The sequence below is a fragment of the Taurulus bubalis genome (genome assembly GCF_910589615.1).
Source record: "Taurulus bubalis genome assembly, chromosome: 11".
Taxonomy (NCBI): domain Eukaryota; kingdom Metazoa; phylum Chordata; class Actinopteri; order Perciformes; family Cottidae; genus Taurulus; species Taurulus bubalis.
The window spans coordinates 1,575,521-1,600,594 of NC_136599.1; the positions used below are offsets into that span (position 1 = coordinate 1,575,521).

Sequence of the window (25,074 nt, forward strand, 5' to 3'; positions counted from 1 at the left end):
TGCTCTTCTGCTTTGACATGACACCACACAGGAAGTACACAGTACAAGTCCAAGTAGTATATTAGACTGTAGTCTAAATAGTACTGATTCCAAATAACAGGCTCATAAATTAATGTTCTGCTCTTTAATCTAAAATAACGTAAATTAGAACTCACGTGATGTTTTACTTTGAAATCCGGACCGGAAGTATCCCTACAGAAGTATCCCTACGAGGAAGGTGCGGTGGCTTTACAGCGGACGATGACGTATTACTTGTACTTACGAAACTTGGTTTTAAATCATTTGTACTCCGTTGATGAAGAAAAACAAAGTATTTCTGTAACTTCTTCTCGCGAGACTGAATCCAAAGTCCCGTTGGTTCCTTCACGAGGAAAGAAGACACGCGCACTGCAAACTTTGTGACGTGTTCTTCTTCACGGATCCTCCTCTGACCTCCACGTGAACTGGTTCTGTGGACCTGGAGGACCAGAGAGTCCTCCAAGAGTCCCTCAGAGAAAAGAGTCCTCACGAGCCTTCAGACGAGAAGAAGAGCTGCGACGCACGAGCTCCCAAAGCGAAAGTAAAGGAACCCGGAAGGGAGGGGCCGTCACGAGAGAGTGTGTGAAGGAGGGGGACGTCACGTGACACCGTGCGTCCTGCTGCTCTGTGTTGAGTTCATAATAACCAATAAGTGTGTGTGTGTGTGTGTGTGTGTGTGTGTGTGTGTGTGTGTGTGTGTGTGTGTGTGTGTACACACTTGTTATTGGTTGGTATGAACTCAACTTACTAGTACTTGTACATGTTTCTAGTACTTGTACATGTAGTTACTAGTACTTGTACATGTAGTTACTAGTACTTGTACATGTTTCTAGTGCTTGTACATGTAGTTTCTAGTACTTGTACATGTAGTTACTAGTACTTGTACAAGTACTAGTAACATGTACATGTAGTTACTAGTACTTCTACATGTAGTACTTTACTGAACCACTAGAGGACGTCACATCTCTGACTTTTATTTCTTCTCATTGAGTTTAGAGAAGAAGAAAAAAAGTTCAGTTTTCTCAGAAATTCAGAAGCAGACGGACAAAACAATATATATGTATATATCTAAATTAATTAATATATGAAGAAATTAATATATTAATTAATGTATCACTTAATAAATATATGAATACATATATTAGTAAATAACCGAAAAGGAGTAAAAAATAGAAGCCGGTCATTCGGCTTCAACGTGAACAAACTGAGAAGAGCTGTGTGTGTGTGTGTGTGTGTGTGTGTGTGTGTGTGTGTGTGTGTGTGTGTGTGTGTGTGTGTGTGTGTGTGTGTGTGTCGAGCTACTTTTATACCAATCAACAAAGAAGCAGGCCTCAGTGTTTCCTGCCTGCAGTACAAGGTGGTCTCACCAGTGTGTGTGTGTGTGTGTGTGTGTGTGTGTGTGTGTGTGTGTGTGTGTGTGTGTGTTTGTTCCCAAAATGAGAGTCAACCTAGCTCCTCATCGGGGGACACCGTGCTTGTTGTCGTGGCAACAGTATCCCCCCCCCACTCACTCCTTCCCTCATCAGTTTTCCCACAGAACAAAACCAACATTGTGCTCCTGTGTGTGTGTGTGTGTGTGTGTGTGTGTGTGTGTGTGTGTGTGTGTGTGTGTGTGTGTGAGACATTCAGGTCAGATTAGTTTGTGTTCATTGAGCTTGTGTTCGGGGAGAAACACACACACTTAACGCTCTTCATTCACTCACAATGTGCTGCTGATGAGAGGGCTAAGTTGCACACACACACACACACACACACACACTCACACACAGTTGGATTCACACGCTCTCTGGTTGTATAGAAGTCTATGCTTCATGTGGTAAAGCTGCATTCTCTCTCCTGATCACCAACAGGTGACTCCTCTGGTTGTATAGAAGTCTATACTTCATGTGGTAAAGCTGCATTCTCTCTCCTGACCACCAGGGGGTGACTCCTCTGGTTGTATAGAAGTATATGCTTCATGTGTTAAAGCTGCATTCTCTCTCCTGACCACCAGGGGGTGACTCCTCTGGTTGTATAGAAGTATATGCTTCATGTGGTAACGCTGCATTCTCTCTCCTGACCACAAGGGGGTGACTCCTCTGGTTGTATAGAAGTCTATGCTTCATGTGGTAACGCTGCATTCTCTCTCCTGACCACCAGGGGGTGACTCCTCTGGTTGTATAGAAGTCTATGCTTCATGTGTTAAAGCTGCATTCTCTCTACTACTGATGATTTAGGGCGGGGCTACAAGGTGATTGACAGGTTCACACCTGACATGGTCACTTCCTGTTCACTGGTTGTGAGAAGTAAGAGAGAAGTAGGGGTGAAACACGCCCCCACCTAACATTAGATGTGGGACTCGAACCTGTGACCTTCCGGGTTTCGTAACTTCAGCTTGCAGTTGGTTCCCGTCCAGTCTGTCTCAGAGAGGTTTGTGTGACCAATGGAGGTCTAGTCGCCCCTGAGAGTGTGTGTGTGTGTGTGTGTGTGTGTGTGTGTGTGTGTGTGTGGCTTCATTAGTGAACAGAGGCGGTCTGTTCTCTGTTCTGAGCTCTCATCACTACTAATGAGGACGACATCATCACCTCCTGAAACACTCTGTTCCTCCATCAGCCGCTCTGCTTCCACGAAGAAGTTCATCACATTTAAATTATATTTTAGAAGCTTTTAAAGTTGTTGTTGTTTTCTCACGTTTCCTCGCTGCTTCATTTCCAGCGAGGGAAGATACAAAACAAATAGATGAAAATGTGTCAGAACAGTCAGAAACCTCCAGTCCTCCATCTTGGATTACGGCCGCAACCATGTCGGGAAGCCAGGAGAGAAGGAGACTTCTATACAACCAGGCATCTCTGGCGTCACTTCTTCTCAGTCCAAATATGGTCACTTCCTGTCCACTGGTTGCAACAAAAAAAAGATGGCGACGAGAGATCTCACCTGACGACTACGTCTGAGGAATCTTGTGACTTTATACCACAAGATAAATCATTCAAACATGAGTTGTCCGTGCAGAAAGTATAGCCAAGGCTTATTATTTAAAAAAAATGTAAAATATATATTATTATGGACACCTCACCTTATTATGGACGCAACCTCTGATACCATTTGGTCATTAGCCGAAGAGCTAAATACTTACGTGCATTCATTTATATTTCAGTTCGTTTTGCAACCATTATAGTTTTTTCACAATAATATAACCAGGAACAACCACTTCCATCCCATAATGCTCTGACGCAATGGAAACGTAGGATGGACCGCAGATACGACTTGACAACAGGAGATCTGTCCGCTCAGCATCAAGCTAACGTTATGCTGGCATTAAGCTAACGTTATCCTAGCATCAAGCTAATGCTATGCTGGCATCAAGCTAACGCTATGCTGGCATCAAGCTAACGGTATGCTGACATCAAGCTAATGCGATGCTGGCATCAAGCTAACGCTATGCTGGCATCAAGCTAACATTATGCTGGCATCAAGCTAACGTTATGCTGGCATCAAGCTAACGGTATGCTGACATCAAGCTAACGCTATGCTGGCATCAAGCTAACATTATGCTGGCATCAAGCTAACGGTATGCTGGCAAGATCCAAAGTTACCAACAAACAGTAAATGTGATTTAACAGAATATTTCTTCAACCAGAGGGTCCGCGGTTCGATCCCCGGCTTCCTTGGGCGAAGACACTTAACCCCAAATGCTTTCTCTCTCTCTCTCTCTGTCTCTCTGTCTCTCTCTCTCTCTGTCTCTCTCTCTCTCTGCCTGCCTCTATCTGTCTCTCTCTCTCTCTCTCTCTGTCTCTCTCTCTCTCTGCCTGCCTCTATCTGTCTCTCTCTCTCTCTCTCTCTCTCTGTCTCTCTCTCTCTCTGTCTCTCTCTCTCTGTCTCTCTCTCTCTCTGCCTGCCTTTATCTGTCTCTCTCTCTCTCTCTCTGTCTCTCTGTCTCTCTCTCTCTCTGTCTCTCTCTCTCTCTGCCTGCCTCTATCTGTCTCTCTCTCTCTCTCTCTCTGTCTCTCTCTCTCTCTCTCTGTCTCTCTGTCTCTCTGCCTGCCTCTCTCTGTCTCTCTCTCTCTCTCTCTCTCTCTCTCTGTCTCTCTCTCTCTCTCTCTGTCTCTCTGTCTCTCTGCCTGCCTCTCTCTGTCTCTCTCTCTCTCTCTCTCTCTCTCTCTGTCTCTCTCTGTCTCTCTGTCTCTCTCTCTCTGTCTCTCTCTCTCTGTCTCTCTGTCTCTCTCTCTGTCTCTCTCTGTCTCTGTCTCTCTGTCTCTCTCTCTCTCTCTCTCTGTCTCTCTCTCTCTCTCTCTCTCTCTCTCTCTCTCTCTGTCTCTCTCTCTCTCTCTCTCTCTCTCTCTGTCTCTCTGTCTCTCTCTCTGTCTCCTGTCTAAAGACAGACTCGCATCGATTAGAAAAGAGTTTAAGTTTCTAAATGAACAACTGTGTGTGTGTGTGTGTGTGTGTGTGTGAGAGAATGAATTTGGGTTGGTATCCACGGCGACGGGACAGTAGTGAGGTCATTGATATGCAGCTCAGCAGCTCTGCTGAGGTAAAGTCCTCCTCTGCCTCGTTGAAGACAAAGTCCTCCAACAGGAAACTGAAACGACTCCTCTTGTGTGTTTTATGATGTCATCGGGTCAAAGGTTAGTCCGGGTTTCTGGACCGATACTTTGGTACCGAGCTAACCGCTAACAGCTAATATTAGCTGTTAGCAGTTAGCTATTAGCTACACTAATAAATAACCGCACGTTAATTCACAACTTGTGTAGCGTCTGCAGCCTTCTCCTTCAATGCTGGACCAGTTGGATGTTTCTTGCCCAAGTGCACCCTGGGAGTCTTAGTACTTATCTCCTTCAGGTTTTTATGTCCAATTTATAATCAAAGACTCTTTACTTCCAAAACCGTTTAACGCCAATAAAACCTTCATTCTGTCAATAAACTCTCAGGTTAAATTCAACAACTTTATTGATAAATGTCGGACACCCCATCCAGATGAAAAAAACAACCCACAGACACACAAATGTAAGACAGAAGTGCATTAGTTTGTGTGGACTGCCCCTTTATTAAAGAGTTATGGAAGAGAAGCCAACTTTGTTCACATTTACACTGAACTCCAACACACCAGGAGGACATGAGTTCATACGTCTTCTTTCTTTTGTCTAGTTTACACAAAAACACAAAAACAATGTAAAAGCTTGTCTGCAAAGTTGGTAAAGAAGGACCCAAACAACAACGTGATCACTGCCAAAGTGCTGGATGTCAAATATAAATTCATATTATGATTATTTATGAAGACAGAAGTGACATTTGGGATTTTACTTGTTTTCAAATTTATTACAAAAGATTTCCACTTCACATTTTCTTTTAACTGTGTTATTAAAAAACACATCTTGTTTCAACAGGAGCCAAATACAGAAGGCAAATTAATTACATTGTAACTTACTGTTAAATCACATTTACTGTTTGTTGTTGACTTTGGATCTTGCCAGCATAACGTTAGCTTGATGCTATCATATCGTTAGCTTGACGCCAGCGAAACGCTAGCTTGATGCCAGCATACCGTTAGCTTGATGCCAGCATACCGTTAGCTTGATGCCAGCATACCGTTAGCTAGATGCCAGTGTTACATTAGCTTTTCCATTGCGTCAGAGCATTATGGGATGGTAGTGGTTGCTCCTGGTTATATTATTGTGAAAAAACAATATTGGTTGCAAAACGCACAGAAATATAAATAAATGGTCTTAAGTATTTAGCTCTTCGGCTAACGGCCAAATGGTTACGATTATTAACAATTCGGATGATAAATTGGAACCAAAAGGTGGGAATAATAATAATGTTTATTTTGCATTATGACAAATAAAATCTTGAAAGATGCTAAAGCTTTCAAGTGAAGCAAATACTTCTGCAGTTTTTCCCCAAAATACACTTTTACAGAAGGTTTGACAAACTACGGTGTAATTTATTGGTTTGGCTGTTAAATGAGGTCTAATACGGAGTTGAATCTAAATGTAACCCGTAAAACCAGCAGATGTTTATGGCACCGAACATCTGCAGATGAAGTCTGACTTATTAACACGTTGGATGGGTTCGTATCCCGACTACAACGAAGTAAACGCCTGCAGCTTTGGGAGGGATCCTGCAGAAGAAGGTAAAGTTAGTGACGCTTGTATGATTTAACCTCGTGAGACTAACAGAGACATGAACAACCGTGTGACACAAAACAACTCACTTCCCTTCATATAGAGATTAGTTACAACATTAAAAATCAGCTAAGTTCGTATCTTCTGTTCTAGCTCTTTGAGTTCGACGGTCTGAGTGGAAGCTGCAGCGCTAAAGGAACATTAATACGACTTCCTACGCACGTCCTGTACAAAGAGACCGAGACGGTCCGGGTCTTGTTCAAACACTCCTTTCCTTCCCTCCTTTCCTTCACTCCTTTCCTTCACTCCTTTCCTTCCCTCTGAGAAACATTCCCGAAGCCGAACACATTCTTCACAAAAACCCTGTACGACCGCTTCAGTGTCGGCCGGATTCAATGGAAGTAAAATGGAAGTAAAGCGTACGTTCACGGGCAACGTGAACTCACAAGAAGTTTGTAAATATATACAATTTGTTATTTTGATGTGAAATACATTACTACTCATTTTGATATGTGTTATATAAATAAGCTTTACTATTATCAACCACACAATATATGTTTTTAGATTAAACATGAGACTATTTATTTATTGTTTATTTATGTCTTTGTTAAGCGTCCTTGGGTTTCATGAAAGGCGCTATATAAATCCTAGCTATTATTATTATTATTACAACTACAAAGAAAATATGTTTTTTTCTACAAAACGTGGTGTTTGTTGTCAAATCTAAGAGCCAATCAGCTCTCTGATGTGGATGTAGCCAGGCGTTTCCCATCATGCACTGGGCCACGCAGTCGGTGGCTCTAAAATCTTGCTCTCGTGAGATCGTCGTTGACCATGTGTGCACGGCGTCAGAGCCGGTCGGGATCAAGTCGGACACAAATCTACCCAGCATGCATTGTGACTTTTCATCGTCCCTCTTTATCCAGTGTAGCATCGAAGCGTGGTGGAATTAGCACGCTAACTTGCTCACAGCTGGCTAGTTAGCTAGCTAGCAAAACAATAGCTCCCGCCCTCCTCCATCGTTCCGGAGAAGGACAAGCTAACCAGCTAACTAGCCAGCCGACACTTGCGGGTCACGACAACAATCGGCATTTCATTTTGTGCCGATCAAACAGCCCGTTTAAAAGTCCGTTCTACGCCCGTTTTATTTCAGCGTCCCGTCCTCAGCTGAACATTTGCTGCTTTCCCATCAAACACATGAAATCTTCAGACCGACCGAGGAAAACATCCTGCAGTTTCACATCAAACGTTGTTCCAGTCGTCGGAGGGAAGAGTCCTGAAACAGCAACTTTTCTACCATTACTACAGATTAAACTTCACTTCCTGCACAGACAGGAAGCTGGAGGGAGAAACACTGTGTCCATAGAGGAGTATCATACAAATGGAAACTCTGGAAGAGGAAGAGGAGGAGGAGGAAGAAAAGATGACTGTTGAGGACAGAGGAAACTGGTGGGTTAACGAAAAGTAATGATGGAAGAGAAACCGTAAAAAAGAGGAGAAGAAGATGGATTGATGGATGAAGAGGGACAAGTGGCTCTAGCTTGTGATGGACAAGATGGCCGACGTGTCTTTAGCCTTGTCGAAGAAGATGGACGCCTCATTGGCTGCCTTCAGTTTGATCTGGGCGGAGCTTGGCGATCCCTGAGCGCTGGTTGGCTGACACTCCTGACAGCAGCAGCAGCAGCAGTCCATGAAGGCCTGACCGAGAGCCTGAAACACGACGACATGCAGAGCAGTGAGAAGTCATCGTCTCAAAGACTTCTATACAACCAGAGGAGTCGCCCCCTGGTGGTCATAGAGTGAATGCAGCTTTAACACATGAATCATAGACTTCTATACAACCAGAGGAGTCACCCCCTGGTGGTCAGGAGAGAGAATGCAGCTTTAACACATGAAGCATAGACTTCTATACAACCAGAGGAGTCACCCCCTGGTGGTCAGGAGAGAGAATGCAGCTTTAACACATGAAGCATAGACTTCTATACAACCAGAGGAGTCACCCCCTGGCGGTCAAAGAGAGAATGCAGCTTTAACAAATAAAGCATACACTTCTATACAACCAGAGGAGTCTCCCCTTGGTGGTCAGCTTTAACGCATGAAGATATACTTCTGTACAGCCATTCCTGGTGCTTCTGCCTCACTGATTCTCGACCAACCTTGCACAGACACAGCAGCAGCACTGGCGTCACCGACGACTTGAAGAACAGCAGGAAGTGATGCAGCAGCGCCAGCGTGGCGGCCGTGTCCTCGGAGACGCTGATGCGCGCGTAGGCCAGCGTGATGTTGCAGACGTGTTCGGGCAGCGCGCAGACGCCGTACACCACGGCCAGCGCCAGCAGCGTGCAGTTCAGCTGCCGCTCCACCGCGCGGTGCTGCTGCCGCTTCTGACTGGAGGAGCGGTCGTCGTGGCCGCCGCGCTGCTTTTGGGCGGAGCTGGAGTCGCTGTTGACGTTGCGGGTGGCCATTTGGCAGAGGACGGTGAAGAGGACGGGGAGGCAGAAGTAGCAGCCGAAACACCACCACATCCGTCCCTGAAACGGAGGCCAGGAGTCTGATTACGGTGATGGAAGATTTTCGAGGAAGGAGGAATAAAGTCTCAAGAATCAAAGTTGTCTTTGTCTGCTTGTTTCTTGCAAGAAAGGAGGAAACATGGAGCAGCTACCAAGGCAGTCTGCTGCAAGATTCCTTCGACATGAAAAAGTCACCAGCATATTTATGCATATCAGAAGTAGCACCACTTTTTAGTGGAACACTAGTAGAATGAACTGTTCCTAACCAGATGTGCTTTCTGCCTCGTAAGCATTTTTCTCACAATACAATACAACCAACTCTTATCAATGTAAAGTTTGCAAAAGGTACTTAAAGGCCTCTCCCAGGCACATTGCGATCCGCTGCTAGCTCTGCTAGCTTGCGGGCCGTCAGGACAGAGGCCGCCACATCACTTCTGCTTACATCGGCTTAGTTAACTTCTAAAGCCTGTTGTAACATAAGCAATGCTATATTTTACCACTACATTACTCTGCAGGAGTACTGTGTTTATCGTGGTACTGTCGGGTTCTGTGTACTGTACTTTAAACTTCATTTAGGAGCTGTGGATGAAAGCGCCTCCAAAAGTTGTAGATTTTACTTTTTTATTGTTATTTGTTTTGATGCTCAAACTCATAATGACTACGTTCACATGCGCACAATATTCTGGGTTTATCATTATTACAGAAAAAAAATATTAGACAAATATTCCACTAATAGTCAACAAATATTACCATTAACATGCATCCAGTCAGGTTAATGTCATAATGTTCTTTTCTTCATGCATCTCTACTCCCCCCAAAACACTTTAACAGTCCCAAAGTGCAGTAAAAACAGAATATCATGTTTGCATTAAAACCTATCACAATATTATGTTTTTTAATAATAGTGGATTATTAGTGAGCATGTAGCTGCGCTTCAATCAAACTCAAAACGTGATGTGACGCGTTTCCATCAACTGGTTTCGAGCAAATAAAGCTTTCCTCTATAATCTACCGGTAATGAGAGAAGAAGAAGAAGAAGAAGAAGAAGAAGAAGAAGAAGAAGAAGAAGAAGAAGAAGAAGAAGAAGACATTTGAATAGTTGTTATAATGTCAACGTGTGGTCTGGAAATAAAGGCAATATACATATATTTATATTTGTATATATATTTATATAAACATAAATATTTGTATATATATTATAGAAATGCATATATTTATAGAAATATATATATATATTTATAGAAATATATGTATTTATAAATTATTAAATAAACATTTTATATAATTTATGCTGGGTTAGGGTTTATATATATCTATATAAGTGCATTTATATAAATATATTTCCAGGAAGACATTGACAGCAGAAACAGCTGAACAGAATTTGCTCTACAAAAGTTTTTCCATATTTCATTTTGTGCATCAACTCTCACTTTCCACAAAAAAAACAAAATGATGTTTTTCCCCAAACATCTTTTCTACGGAGATGAAAGGTGAACGTAAGAGCGCGTGCACGTGGTGATGCGGTTTGATACCTGGTGGTAGCGCAGCAGCAGCGAGTGCAGCGAGTCGGGCAGCAGCAGCGACAGCGGGGAGGACGGGGTGACGCTGCAGGAGTCCAGCAGCCGGCCCGAGGACGGGGACTCGGCCCGGCTCAGCTGCCACAGGAAGACCTCGGGGCTGGACAGCGTCAGGGCGGCGAGCCACACCAGCAGCAGCTTCAGCAGCACGGCGCCGCAGCGCTCCACCCGCCGGGCCTTCAGCTGGGAGGAGGACGAGGAGGAGGAGGAAGAGGAGGAGGAGGAGGAGGAGGAGGAGGTGGCGGCGAGGAAGCGGTCGATGCCCAGAGCGCACAGGGTGAAGGAGGTGATGCCCAGAGACACGGTCTGCAGGGACGGAGGTCAGAGGTCAATCGGGTGTTTTACCATGAGGGTTCTTACGGTCATGGAAAACCTGGAACAGCCATGTAAATGTGTTATATTCATGTGTTCATGTAAATGTGTTATATTCATGTGTTCATGTAAATGTGTTATATTCATGTGTTCATGTAAATGTGTTATAATCATGTGTTCATGTAAATGTGTTATATTCATGTGTTCATGTAAATGTGTTATATTCATGTGTTCATGTAAATGTGTTATATTCATGTGTTCATGTCGTTCATTTACACTGAGTTTGAAATAATGAATATGCTTTTAAAAGAAAGACTCAGAATATAAGCAGGCATACATACAGGCATCTATATAAATGTTTATTCTTTTAATCAAACTATTGTCTCATTCATTTGAGTCATTTAAGGTTTACTGTATGCTTTGTATTCTCATTGTTAGTTTAAATACTACATTTACTCACTTTTTACTGTTTACACCCAGATTTCACTAAATGTTTGTCATGGAAATTTGGTTTAAAGTTATGGAAAAGTCATGGAATCCATTGGAGCGCTAACTGGTGTTAGCATTAGCATCCACGGGCCGTTTGCTTGAAAGAGGAAACGGAATGTAATATGATATAAATCATAATATGTAATATGGTCCAACTCCGTTGTTAGAAGAGCAGTTTATTTTCATTCAGTCGTTGTCTCATCTTCATGGTATAAAACATCCTGTTAGATATGTAAGAAGAAAAGAAAAGACGAGAGTCTAATGTGATGTCGTCTTAAAGGGCCGAGACACAGAAATGCACTTGTTTCAGGTCTGCAATTAAAAGAAGAAGAAGAAACCAAAACATATATATAATATCTCTATCGTCACTCACATGTCGTTAATACCTCCCCCAGAGGACCCAGTCTGTATTGTTTTGGGGAAACAGGAAGTGCATTTCCGTCTCCCGCCGGTTAAAAGTGCATTTAGTTCCCTGAGTTGTGTCTCGGAGAAGGTTTAAAAAGTGGTTGCCGTTATATTCAATCTGTCTTATCGTCAACCGAAAGATGTATATATATATATATATATATATATATATATATATATATATATATATATATATATAATAAATATACATACATACTTTCATTTACATTTAAAAAAAGGCCCAGTTTCCGTGTTACTTCCATGTTACTGTAATGCAGTGGTGGCCGTCAGGGCCTGTAAGTCTTCACTGCTGACCTAAACAGAATCACAAAGTTATAGCTATTTCATAATTTAATAGTTTTTCACAAATAAACTACAGGTATTATAATTATTTTTCCCTATTAGCTTATGTTCTCATTGAACAGCTCCTGTCTTCCTCTGTTGCTCTGCTTCCAGCCTGCAGCGCCTGAAGCTTTTTTAAGGAGAGCTCTTATCCAATCAGATTTCACCCCTGTGTCTCTGTGGAAGCAGAGCACTTCCTGCTGGCCTTTGCAGATTAAAGTACACAGGGATGTTATTGTGATGTCATAGTCTTCAACCAATCAGATCTTTAGTTTGACATGCTGGCCGTATTCTTTGACGTGCAGTGCCTGTGAGGCATTAACATGCGTGACTTTGGTCAACAGAAAGCTAGCTAGCTGCTAGCAAAACTCAGTAGTAGCAAGAAGGGTTCAGGTTGAAACATAAGAGAAGTTATGACATGTTTAGTGTTTTGCTTGGTGAGGTTTTTTAACACTCAATGGCTGAAGGAGGAGAAGCGGACTAGCTGGTGGATTTACTGATGATGGCCCTTCAGTGTGTGGTGTTTTAGTGCCGCAGTTTTGTTGGATTGTTTTGTCATGTTTTGTTATAACTAAATGTGATGGTTCTAGTTGATGCATTGTCCGTTAATGACACCGCATCCCGTCGTGTGCGTATTTGTGTAAACTATATCAGACGGCACTGAAGGCCCAGGTAGAAATGCACGGCCCACCACTGCTATAATTTAATGTCATTAAATATACGTGACTTTACTGTAATGGTGGTAAATTATTAAATATACGTGATGTTACTGTAATGGTGGTGAGTTATTAAATATACGTGATGTTACTGTAATGGTGCTGAGTTATTAAATATACGTGATGTTACTGTAATGGTGGTGAGTTATTAAATATACGTGATGTTACTGTAATGGTGCTGAGTTATTAAATATACGTGATGTTACTGTAATGGTGCTGAGTTATTAAATATACGTGATGTTACTGTAATGGTGGTGAGTTATTAAATATACGTGATGTTACTGTAATGGTGGTGAGTTATTAAATACACGTGATGTTACTGTAATGGTGGTGAGTTATTAAATATACGTGATATTACTGTAATGGCTGTGAGTCGCGGCGCTTCAACTTTAATCTGCTTTCACAACGTTGCTGATCTCGTCTGTTCATTCCTGCTGATCCAATATGGACGCCGGGTCACAAATCATACAAACACAGTTTCACCCCAAATTTGTTCCCGTCGAACCGTGAAAGCAGCAGCAGGACGTTCCAGCTGACGGAGCAACAGGTCACCATGGAGACCGACTGGTTAGACTTGAGAACAGGGCTTCAGCTGTGGGAGGCGGGTTTTCATGGCTCTGTCCTGTGATGGTGGTGATTATAGTGATGGTGATAATGGTGGTGCTGGTTATAGTGGTAATGATGGTGGTTATAGTGGTGGTGATTATAGTGCTGGTAATAATGGTGGTGATGGTAATATGGATGGTGGTGGTTGTGATAGTGATGGTGGTAATGGTAGTGATGTTGATAGTGATGGTGGTAGTGATGGTTATAATGATGGTGATGGTGGTAGTGATGGTTATAATGATAGTGATGGTGGTAGTGATGGTGATAGTGATGGTAGTAGTGATGGTTATAATGGTAGTGATGGTGATAGTGATGGTGGTAGTGATGGTTATAATGGTAGTGATGGTGGTAGTGATGGTTATAATGGTAGTGATGGTGGTAGTGATGGTGATAGTGATGGTTATAATGGTAGTGATGGTGGTAGTGATGGTGATAGTGATGGTTATAATGGTAGTGATGGTGGTAGTGATGGTTATAATGGTAGTGATGGTGGTAGTGATGGTGATAGTGATGGTTATACTCATGGTGGTGGTGGTGATAATGTTGATAATGGTGCTGATGCCAACTGGACTTCCGATAAATAAATAAAATAGACTTCCACAAATTGAATACCTGTTGAACTTTTTTACGTCAGCTGATGATTTCCTAAAACGTCTCCTGCAGATTTAATCACGTTGACACTCAACGAGAAGGAGAACAATAAAATAATGAGCTCGGGTCCCTGGTTTGGTCCCTGAGAACCGAATGGACCGGTGGGGCCAGTCCAACCACCAGTTTATCACAGCGGTACCTCTGAACACCTTCAGGCTCCTCAGAGGATGAACCCTTTCCTCTGGAGCCACCGGGACGAATCACATTGAAAGTATTTATACCACAAAAACACAAAATCAATCTCACTGACTCCCACTTCCACACAACTCCCTCCCACCTCCACACAAGCCCCACCCACCTCCACACAAGCCCCTCCCACTTCCACATAAGCCCCACCCACCTCCATATAAGGCACCATGCGGCAGGTGATGTCGCCCAGGATCCTCCTATGGGAGAGCTGGTTGAGGACCACCACGGGGAGGCAAAGCACCAGGACCAGGAAGTCCCAGAATGCCATGCTGGCCAGCAGGTAGTTCCAGGCGGACCTCATGTAGTAGTTGTTCCAGACGACGCACATGACCGCCATGTTTCCCACCACGCCCACGGCCAGCACCAGGCCGCCCAGGAGGAGGACGGCGTATGCCGCGTACGAGCCGTCCGCCAGCGGGTAGAAGGGGTTGAAGAGTCCCGGAGGGTCGCGGTCCGAGCCAGAGCCGTTTCCGCGGAGGCCGCCATCACCGCCGGCGCCCCCGGCTCCCACCTTCGTCCCGTTGTCGAACTCGGTGGCCTGCGGCGCCGTCACCGAGTCGTTCTCGAAGGACTGGCTGAAGGTGGACTGCTGCTCGTCCTCGTCGGCGCCGCGGGCCATGCGGCGGTTCCGCTCCACGTCCAGGTCCAGCATCTCGGGGAGGGGGTGGCTCCGGTTGGGGGCGTCGATCCAGACGGGTTCGAGGGCGTCGCTCCGACCGCCGCGCGGCACGACGCTCTTGGCGTCCGTCAACAGCAGCGGCAGGTTGAGGAACAGCCACAGGCCGGCAGACGGGACCATGACGGAGACTTTGAACGGCAGGACTGATCGGGGTTCGGTTGCTTTAGAGTTAAAGGATGTCACGAGAAGACAGTTGGCGCTGAGATCCAATTAAATTCCAAAAGTCCCGATGCCAACAAACAAAACGACCGACCTGATGTCAGGGAAAAGTCTCCGAAACCTTTTAGAGGTTTTGCAGGATTAATTCAGAGCTCCTGGAAATCGATGAAAAGACGACAGTTTGTTCGGTGAAGTCGAGAAAATCCAGGAAGATGTTGATTTACGGAAAAAAGCCGGCAGAAGTTTTAATAAAAAGATCAAAGTTTCTTCATCAAGTTGCCAAATGATGAAGAAACGCTGACGTTTTAAGATTGTAGTCCTGATGAGATGAAGCTCTTCTCTTCTCAGACTTGTGTTTTTAAACTCCCAATGCTCCTCTTGAAGTTTCCCACTTTAAAGCTTGACTCCGTTGGTCCCGTCCATTAGTAACCCAGACCGGCGTTCCAGGAGCTCCAGGAGCAGGAGGGGCAGGCTGAGGCTCCGTGTCCGTGTCGGGGCTGCTGTGTCGGGGCTGCAGGCAGCAGAGAGACGTCCTGGAGCTCTGAGGGTCTCTGGGAACCAGCAGCCCTCTGCAGTCTGGCTGGATGGAGCCTTTGTCAGGACACACACTCACACACACACACACACACACACACACACACACACGCACAAACACGCACACACACACACACACACACACTCACTGACAGGCCTACGAACACAAGCATACAAACAAGGTTGGCTCACACTCAAATACACACATTTGTCTGCACAATCATGCATCCTTTCTTTTGCTCTTTCGGCTCTTGCTTTCTCTCTTTCACACACACACACACACACACACACACACACACACACACACACGCACACACACACGCACGCACACACACACAAGCACACACACACACGCACACACACACACACACACACACACACACACACGCACACACACACACACACACGTGCACGCATGCGCACTAACACGAGAAACACACACACATTTCAACACTCTCAGTTCTGCTGCCCCCTGGTGGTGTCGTGGTGGTTTCACTCCAGCTGACTTCACTGAAAGAAACACAATACTACGCAATACCAATATTATGAAATATAATTAACAGCATAAAAACAATAATAATAGTTAAACAGTGTAATTATTTTAATTAATAAAAATATTAACTTAATACAATTTTATTCAGAATTAAGCCCACTTAAAAAATGCCTACTGTGGATTAATCCGCCGCTGAAAATAGTCCCCAACAAAGTCTCTATATCTTCCTGTTTGTTTATTTATATATTTGTATATATCTGCTATTATCTGCCAAAAAAAAATTATATTTTAGTTATATTTCATTTAAAAAAAATTGTAATTTATCTTTACATTTTGATTTCTGCTCTTTTTCTTCTTGTTTCACGTTCTCGTTTCATTGGAGGAGCCTGAGATCTAAGAGTCAAGCTAGATAAGCTAAGCTAGGCTAGCTAGCTCGACCCAACTTGTAAATCATGAAAATGTCAGGTTCTGGAAGATACAAATGAAATGGTGTAAAGTTATTAATTTAAAGTCTACTAAAACTAACAATAGTCACCCGTCAAGCTAGCTAAGCTAAGCTAACTAGCTAGCTAGCTTCCTCCTCCGTGGTCAACAGTGAAATGAGCTAAAGTTAAAAATCAAACGTTTGAAACATCAAGTTGTGACAAACAAAACTACACAGGTGAGGTTTGAACCGGCGTCTCGGCTCCTTTATATCTTTAATATCTTTAATATATTTAACGTCTTTAATATCTTTAATGTCTTTAATATCTTTAATGTCTTTAATGTATTTAATGTCTTTAATGTCTTTCATATATTTAATGTATTTAATGTCTTTAATATCTTTAATGTCTTTAATATCTTTAATGTCTTTAATGTCTTTCATATATTTAATGTATTTAATGTCTTTAATATCTTTAATATATTTAACGTCTTTAATATCTTTAATGTCTTTAATATCTTTAATGTCTTTAATGTCTTTCATATATTTAATGTATTTAATGTCTTTAATATCTTTAATATATTTAACGTCTTTAATGTCTTTAATATCTTTAATGTCTTTAATGTATTTAATGTCTTTAATATCTTTAATATATTTAACGTCTTTAATATCTTTAATGTCTTTAATATCTTTAATGTCTTTAATGTCTTTCATATATTTAATGTATTTAATGTCTTTAATATCTTTAATATATTTAACGTCTTTAATGTCTTTAATATCTTTAATGTCTTTAATGTCTTTCATATCTTTAATATCTTTAATATCTTTAATGTCTTTCATATATTTAATGTCTTTAATATCTTTAATATATGTAATGTCTTTCATATCTTTCATATCTTTAATGTCTTTAATGTCTTTAATGTCTTTAATATCTTTAATATCTTTAATGTCTTTAATGTCTTTCATATCTTTAATGTCTTTAATGTCTTTAATATCTTTAATATCTTTAATGTCTTTCATATCTTTAATATCTTTAATGTCTTTCATATCTTTAATGTCTTTAATGTCTTTCATATCTTTAATGTCTTTAATGTCTTTAATGTCTTTAATATCTTTAATGTCTTTAATGTCTTTAATATCTTTAATGTCTTTAATATCTTTAATGTCTTTAATGTCTTTAATGTCTTTAATATCTTTAATGTCTTTAATGTCTTTAATGTCTTTAATATCTTTAATGTCTTTAATATCTTTAATGTCTTTAATGTCTTTCATATCTTTAATGTCTTTAATGTCTTTAATGTCTTTAATGTCTTTCATATCTTTAATGTCTTTAATGTCTTTCATGTCTTTAATATCTTTAATGTCTTTAATGTCGTTAATGTCTTTCATATATTTAATATCTTTAATGTCTTTAATATCTTTAATGTCTTTAATGTCTTTAATATCTTTAATGTCTTTTATGTCTTTCATATCTTTCATATCTTTAATGTCTTTAATGTCTTTAATGTCTTTCATATCTTTAATGTCTTTAATCTCTTTCATGTCTTTAATATCTTTAATGTCTTTAATGTCTTTAATGTCTTTAATATCTTTAATGTCTTTAATATCTTTAATGTCTTTAATGTCTTTCATATCTTTAATATCTTTAATATCTTTAATGTCTTTTATATATTTAATGTCTTTAATATCTTTAATATATGTAATGTCTTTCATATCTTTCATATCTTTAATGTCTTTAATGTCTTTAATATCTTTAATATCTTTAATGTATTTAATGTCTTTAATGTCTTTCATATATTTAATGTCTTTAATGTCTTTAATATCTTTAATATCTTTAATGTCTTTAATATCTTTAATGTCTTTAATGTCTTTCATATCTTTAATATCTTTCATATCTTTAATGTCTTTCATATCTTTAATGTCTTTAATGTCTTTAATGTCTTTCATATCTTTAATGTCTTTAATGTCTTTAATATCTTTAATATCTTTAATGTCTTTAATGTCTTTAATATCTTTAATGTCTTTAATGTCTTTAATGTCTTTAATGTCTTTCATGTCTTTCATGTCTTTCATGTCTTTAATGTCTTTCATGTCTTTAATATCTTTAATGTCTTTAATGTCTTTCATATCTTTAATGTCTTTAATGTCTTTCATGTCTTTAATGTCTTTAATGTCTTTCATGTCTTTAATGTCTTTCATGTCTTTCATGTCTTTAATATCTTTAATATCTTTAATATCTTTAGTGTCTTTAATGTCTTTCATATCTTTAATGTCTTTAATGTCTTTAATGTCTTTAATGTCTTTAATGTCTTTCATATCTTTAATGTCTTTAATGTCTTTCATGTCTTTAATGTCTTTCATGTCTTTAATATCTTTAATGTCTTTAATATCTTTAATGTCTTTAATGTCTTTAATATCTTTAATGTCTTTAATGTCTTTAATGTCTTTCATATCTTTAATGTCTTTAATGTCTTTCATGTCTTTAATATCTTTAATGTCTTTAATGTCTTTAATGTCTGTCATATATTTAATGTCTTTAATGTCTTTCATGTCTTTAATATCTTTAGTGCCTTTCATGTCTTGTCTGATGTCAGACGCTCACATCTCTACCAGGTGACAGAACCAGTGCAGACTCAGACTGGTGGAACTGGTGGAACTGGTTTAGATTCCCACCGTTTGGTTAAAAGGTTCCTAGTTTGGTTCCTTTCCTCGAGGAAGGAAACAAACTCAGAACTCAACGAAACAATCGAGTTCCTGTCTGCAAACTTTCTGTTATTTCACAGACGAGCTGCATCACTTCCTCCTCGTTCTCTATTGGTTCAAAGAGAAAGAGGGAGGGGCTTAATTATCTAGAGTTGAATTATTAACAGAGAGGGAGGGAGAAAAAAATAAAGAGAGAGAAAGAGAAGGAGGGAGAGAGAGAGGGGGAGAGAGAAAATGAGAGAGAGAGAGGGAGAGAGAGAGAGGGAGAAAGAGAGAGAGAGAGAGACAGACAGACAGGCAGACAGACAGACAGACAGAGAGAGAGACAGACAGACAGACAGGCAGACAGGCAGACAGACAGACAGACAGAGAGAGAGAGAGAGAGACAGACAGGCAGACAGACAGACAGACAGACAGACAGAGAGTTGTGAGTGTTGGATGCTACTCGATGAAACATGGACCGTCTCTCCTCATTGTTGTCTTCTCTGAGGAACCTGGAGACCGGGACTCTGGACCAGGAGTACAACGTGAGTGTGTGTGTGTGTGTGTGTGTGTGTGTGTGTGTGTGTGTGTGTGTGTGTGTGTGTGTGTGTGTGTGTGTGTGTGTGTGTGTGTGTGTGTGTTGCTTTGTTTATGAACAACATTTCCTCGTCGACGGCTTTGAGAGTTTCAGGATCTCAACATAATAATGAATATGAATACCAGACAGGATGGAGCTCTTCTCACAGCGTCCGTGTTGTTGAGGTCTGAACTCGCCTGAAGGTTCTCTCTCTCTCGTTGTGTCTATTGCGCAACACCTGCAGGCGCTCTGATCGCATCTCATTCAAATGAGTCAGGTATGCAAAGTTAAACTCAGTGTTCATAAACACCAACAATACGACTTGTATTGAACTTCACTGAATAAAAACCCTCAGTGGTTTCATAATGACTTCTCATGGAGAACTTAAAGGTCCTCCATGACGGTGCGTTATTTCTAATTATCACGTATAAACATTTGAGAACTTAACTTTATTAACTCCAGACCCCAATGTTTTATTCATTCTTTTCTTTCCTGTGTACTATCATGAACCGATAGACCAGTAACACCTATAAGAACTTCTTATCTCGTCTCACAAGGGTTTTCTGTACTTTTTTTAATTATTCAAAAAGCCCATTATTTAGTATGGGGATGCAAACCATTCGCAATTTTCGCCACAAAATGTCTGCGGTAGAAAAAGTAGCGGTTGCATAAAACCCGCTGAGATCGGCCTTTAATGTTCCTCTGAATAAAATCTTAAAATCAGATGTTTGAATCTCTCTGATCTCTTTATTTGCCCTCAGCCGTGTTTATTCTCGTATTCTTTGCTCCTCCGTGACACTTTCAGGGTTAAAAGACGCAGCGGCCTCGAGTTTTAACGACGACATCCAGAAAATGTGCATTTATACGCGGATGATTTTCTTCTTATATGTCAAAAGGCTTCATATTTGGGAACCTGACTGCATTGTGAGAGCCGTGTGTAACTTATGCCACATGTTATGATTCTCCCGTCTATATTCCCCTGTACTTATTAACTCTGGTGATAACGATGAGGTGACACCTCGCCCTCCACCGGCTCTCCAACTGAAACGTTGAGCAATGAACTCTGTCCCGGTGTGACTACGTGCAGCAGCTTCACGAGCATCAAACCAACAAACTAAAAAAACAACCTGAAATAGCAACGCTGAGAAACTTTCGTTCTCGTCAGTCTGAGATCAGATGCACAGAACTCCACCTCCTCATCGGGTCAGTTTCTCCAGGCTCCTCAGCTTCGCTGACCTCGTCCTTCGGTCACCTCACTCTGCAAGTTTAAACTCAATCGGGTGGTTTTGGATTATTTGGGCTCATGACAGACCGAGACTCTAGTTTTACAACATTTCATCAAACATGAACAATTTGAATAAAGAACCAGAGTCTTTATTTTAAAGTTTAGAAAATGGTTTGATGTTCAACCGGGTAGTATTCCATCTAGAGGGGTTAAGCGTCTGTGTGTGTGTGTGTGTGTGTGTGTGTGTGTGTGTGTGTGTGTGTGTGTGTGTGTGTGTGTGTGTGTGTGTGTGTGTGTGTGTGTGTGTGCATGCGTGCACGTTATATTCGGGGGAGTTGGGAACCACAGAGAGGAAATACATTCATGTCTTCTGAAGCCGACCCTTTATTGAGCCGCACTCACCTCTCACACAGTCTCACCAGGTCCTTTATCCTTCTGAGCCCCTAAAAATGGGGCTAGAAGCCTTCTGTACCTCTTGTTCCCCGTGTTCCAGCAGTATGAACCCCAAATGAGTTATAATACCTGTGTTATTTTACATGATTCTTTTCAGAATTTCTTTGTGAATAAAATGTGTATTTAAAAAAAATACACGATTATATCATATTTTCATCATAACTACGAACATCCAGCATGATATGAGCAAGATCCCCCAAAAATGTCTCCTTGAGCGGTCCCAGAGTTTTTCAAACTGTTTGGTTCAGCGCCTCAACAACAACCCACACACTAATAACACATTTTTGGAAAGATTAGGACCTAAAGAATCTGATTCTCACAACAAAAAATCACAATCCAACAAAGCATTGGCATGTTAGGAAGGTTATTCAGTTAAAAAACTGTCGTTCAGTTAAAAAATGGAAAAATGACTTACCGTAAAAGTCGGGTTACAAGCCGCTCCTACCTCCGCTCAGTGTCCCGCTGTAGCAAGCTAGCAGCAGCGCTAGCTAGCACTGCTGCTAGCTCCCTGCTCCTGCTGCTAGCTCCCTGCTCCTGCTGCTAGCTCCCTGCTCCTGCTGCTAGCTCCCTGCCCCTGCTGCTAGCTCCCTGCTCCTGCTGCTAGCTCCCTGCCCCTGCTACTAGCTCCCTGCTCCTGCTGCTAGCTCCCTGCTCCTGCTGCTAGCTCCCTGCCCCTGCTGCTAGCTCCCTGCTCCTGCTGCTAGCTCCCTGCTGCTAGCTCCCTGCTCCTGCTGCTAGCTCCCCGCTCCTGCTGCTAGCTCCCTGCTCCTGCTGCTAGCTCCCCGCTCCTGCTGCTAGCTCCCTGCTCCTGCTGCTAGCTCCCTGCTCCTGCTGCTAGCTCCCTGCCCCTGCTGCTAGCTCCCTGCTCCTGCTGCTAGCTCCCTGCCCCTGCTGCTAGCTCCCTGCTCCTGCTGCTAGCTCCCTGCTGCTAGCTCCCTGCTCCTGCTGCTAGCTCCCCGCTCCTGCTGCTAGCTCCCTGCTCCTGCTGCTAGCTCCCCGCTCCTGCTGCTAGCTCCCTGCTCCTGCTGCTAGCTCCCTGCCCCTGCTGCTAGCTCCCTGCTCCTGCTGCTAGCTCCCTGCTGCTAGCTCCCTGCTCCTGCTGCTAGCTCCCCGCTCCTGCTGCTAGCTCCCTGCTCCTGCTGCTAGCTCCCTGCTCCTGTTGCTAGCTCCCTGCTCCTGCTGCTAGCTCCCTGCTCCTGCTGCTAGCTCCCTGCTCCTGTTGCTAGCTCCCTGCTCCTGCTGCTAGCTCCCTGCTCCTGCTGCTAGCTCCCCGCTCCTGCTGCTACCGTCCGCGTCCGCTCTGCACAAGTCGGGTGTCGAGCCGGGGCTGGACCCGCTACGTTCGGTGGTTGTCGGGGAGCTAGCGGAGCGCTAGCGGAAGTTAGCGGGGGAACTAGCATGAGCGCCACTGACACTGGGACACTGATCGAAGGTAGTAGCGGCGTGTAACCCGACTTTTATTTTATGCCAAAACACTGTCCGATTCAGGCATGCTGCGTACCGACATGTTCAGCAGCTTCTGCGTGTCGTGTATGACGCGGTCTAGGAAATGTGTGCGGACCAGGAAGGCAATGATTTGTATTGCCTTGTTGGACGATGTGTCTAGTGAGCGTGTTCTCAGGTGAGCTGCAGTTCGCCTGAGAACACACGCAGTTTGCCGTGTGGCGGCGAGTTGGTCAATAGTCCCGCTTCCTCGTTCTCTCAGGCCGGTTCATCATTAACCCGCCAGAGAAACTTCCTCCTCGTCGTTTCCTGAAATGACTCATTCCTGTCGGCCCCTGAGAGACGCACCTGAAACTGCTGCTGCAGTCCGGCCTCAGGTTCGTATTGAAAGTGACAGACTGTAGTACCCTCAGAAGAGATTCCCAGCATGCAGTTGGGCTCATTTTCTGCAACCGGTGGAGCATGAACGCACGGTGGAATCTAATCTAAACCTAAACTGAGGCAGTGGTGAGATGTCGGACGGTCCTTGAATGCACCAACAGGGAGACAACTTTGTAACTTTGACACACAAATGACAAACTATGTGTGTCTTTGACTCGGCTTTCAACCTGTAACACATGTTCTGCTTCTGAAACAGGAAGTGTGTGTGTGTGTGTGTGCGTGTGTGTGTGCGTGCGTGTGTGTGTGTGTGTGTGTGTGTGTGTGTGAGTTTTGACACTTTACAGTACTTTTCTGTTCAGCGATTCTTACCCATAATGCCACAGTGGTATGTTGTAAATATTTCAACATGTTTGTATTCATTATGAAACCGTTATAACGAAACACTTCTTTTAAATTATGAATTAATTAACAGAAAGAAAGAAAGAAAAAAAAAATGTGTGTGTGTGTGTGTGTGTGTGTGTTTCAGATGGTGCGTTCACAGACCTCGTTGTTGAAGAGAGATCCTGGTTTGACCTCCGAGGCCGGAGCTCTGAAGGAAAACTCAAAGAAGAACCGATACAAAGACATCCTGCCATGTGAGGAGTAGTACTATGAGTACTGTAGTACTACAAGTACTGTGTGAAGAAGTACGACAAGTACTGTAGGAAGTACTACAAGTACTGTAGGAAGAAGTACTACAAGTACTGTAGGAAGTACTGCAAGTACTGTACTACTACAAGTACTGTGTGAAGAAGTACGACAAGTACTGTATGAAGTACTACAAGTACTGTAGGAAGTACTACAAGTACTGTAGGAAGTACTACAAGTACTGTGTGAAGAAGTACTACAAGTACTGTAGGAAGTACTGCAAGTACTGTGTGAAGAAGTACTACAAGTACTGTAGGAAGTACTGCAAGTACTGTGTGAAGAAGTACTACAAGTACTTTAGGAAGAAGTACTACAAGTACTGTATGAAGTACTACAAGTACTTTAGGAAGAAGTACTACAAGTACTGTAGGAAGTACTGCAAGTACTGTGTGAAGAAGTACTACTAGTACTGTAGGAAGTACTACAAGTACTGTAGGAAGAAGTACTACAAGTACTGTATGAAGTACTACAAGTACTGTATGAAGTACTACAAGTACTTTAGGAAGAAGTACTACAAGTACTGTAGGAAGTACTGCAAGTACTGTATGAAGTACTACAAGTACTGTGTGAAGAAGTACGACAAGTACTGTATGAAGTACTACAAGTACTGTAGGAAGAAGTACTACAAGTACTGTAGGAAGTACTGCAAGTACTGTAGGAAGAAGTACTACAAGTACTGTATGAAGTACTACAAGTACTGTGTGAAGAAGTACGACAAGTACTGTATGAAGTACTACAAGTACTGTAGGAAGAAGTACTACAAGTACTGTATGAAGTACTACAAGTACTGTAGGAAGTACTACAAGTACTGTGTGAAGAAGTACTACAAGTACTGTAGGGAGTACTACAAGTACTGTAGGAAGTACTACAAGTACTGTGTGAAGAAGTACTACAAGTACTGTAGGAAGTACTACAAGTACTGTAGGAAGTACTGCAAGTACTGTGTGAAGAAGTACTACAAGTACTTTAGGAAGAAGTACTACAAGTACTGTATGAAGTACTACAAGTACTTTAGGAAGAAGTACTACAAGTACTGTAGGAAGTACTGCAAGTACTGTAGGAAGAAGTACTACAAGTACTGTATGAAGTACTGCAAGTACTGTGTGAAGAAGTACTACTAGTACTGTAGGAAGTACTACTAGTACTGTAGGAAGTACTACAAGTACTGTAGGAAGAAGTACTACAAGTACTGTAGGAAGTACTGCAAGTACTGTGTGAAGAAGTACTACTAGTACTGTAGGAAGTACTACAAGTACTGTAGGAAGAAGTACTACAAGTACTGTAGGAAGTACTACAAGTACTGTAGGAAGAAGTACTACAAGTACTGTAGGAAGTACTACAAGTACTGTATGAAGTACTACAAGTACCTCTGAGGTGTAGTTCTGTAGGAAGTATACATCAATACAATACTCAAGTAGTGT

The 25,074-nt window shown here is 42.2% G+C and overlaps 2 protein-coding genes across 2 annotated transcripts in view; one reads left to right on the forward strand and one right to left on the reverse strand.

The window, feature by feature from the left end:
• Positions 1 to 7,655: 7,655 nt before the first annotated feature.
• Positions 7,656 to 14,715, reverse strand: LOC306743278 (G-protein coupled receptor 37-like 1; the record flags this gene model as incomplete). The annotated part of the gene is made up of 4 exons (XM_079225783.1): positions 7,656 to 7,829; positions 8,276 to 8,650; positions 10,162 to 10,512; positions 14,068 to 14,715. The coding sequence occupies 4 exons, from the start codon at positions 14,713 to 14,715 to the stop codon at positions 7,656 to 7,658; spliced, it is 1,548 nt and encodes a 515-aa protein (XP_079081909.1).
• Positions 14,716 to 23,492: 8,777 nt separating this feature from the next.
• The window catches only part of ptpn18 (protein tyrosine phosphatase non-receptor type 18), a gene marked incomplete at both ends in the record, with an annotated part of 8,751 nt that continues 7,169 nt past the window's right edge, over positions 23,493 to 25,074 (forward strand). Inside the window, one exon of the mRNA XM_079226415.1 lies at positions 23,493 to 23,601. Within this exon, the coding sequence (XP_079082541.1) occupies positions 23,493 to 23,601 (109 nt within the window). The remainder of the gene's footprint in view (positions 23,602 to 25,074) is intronic.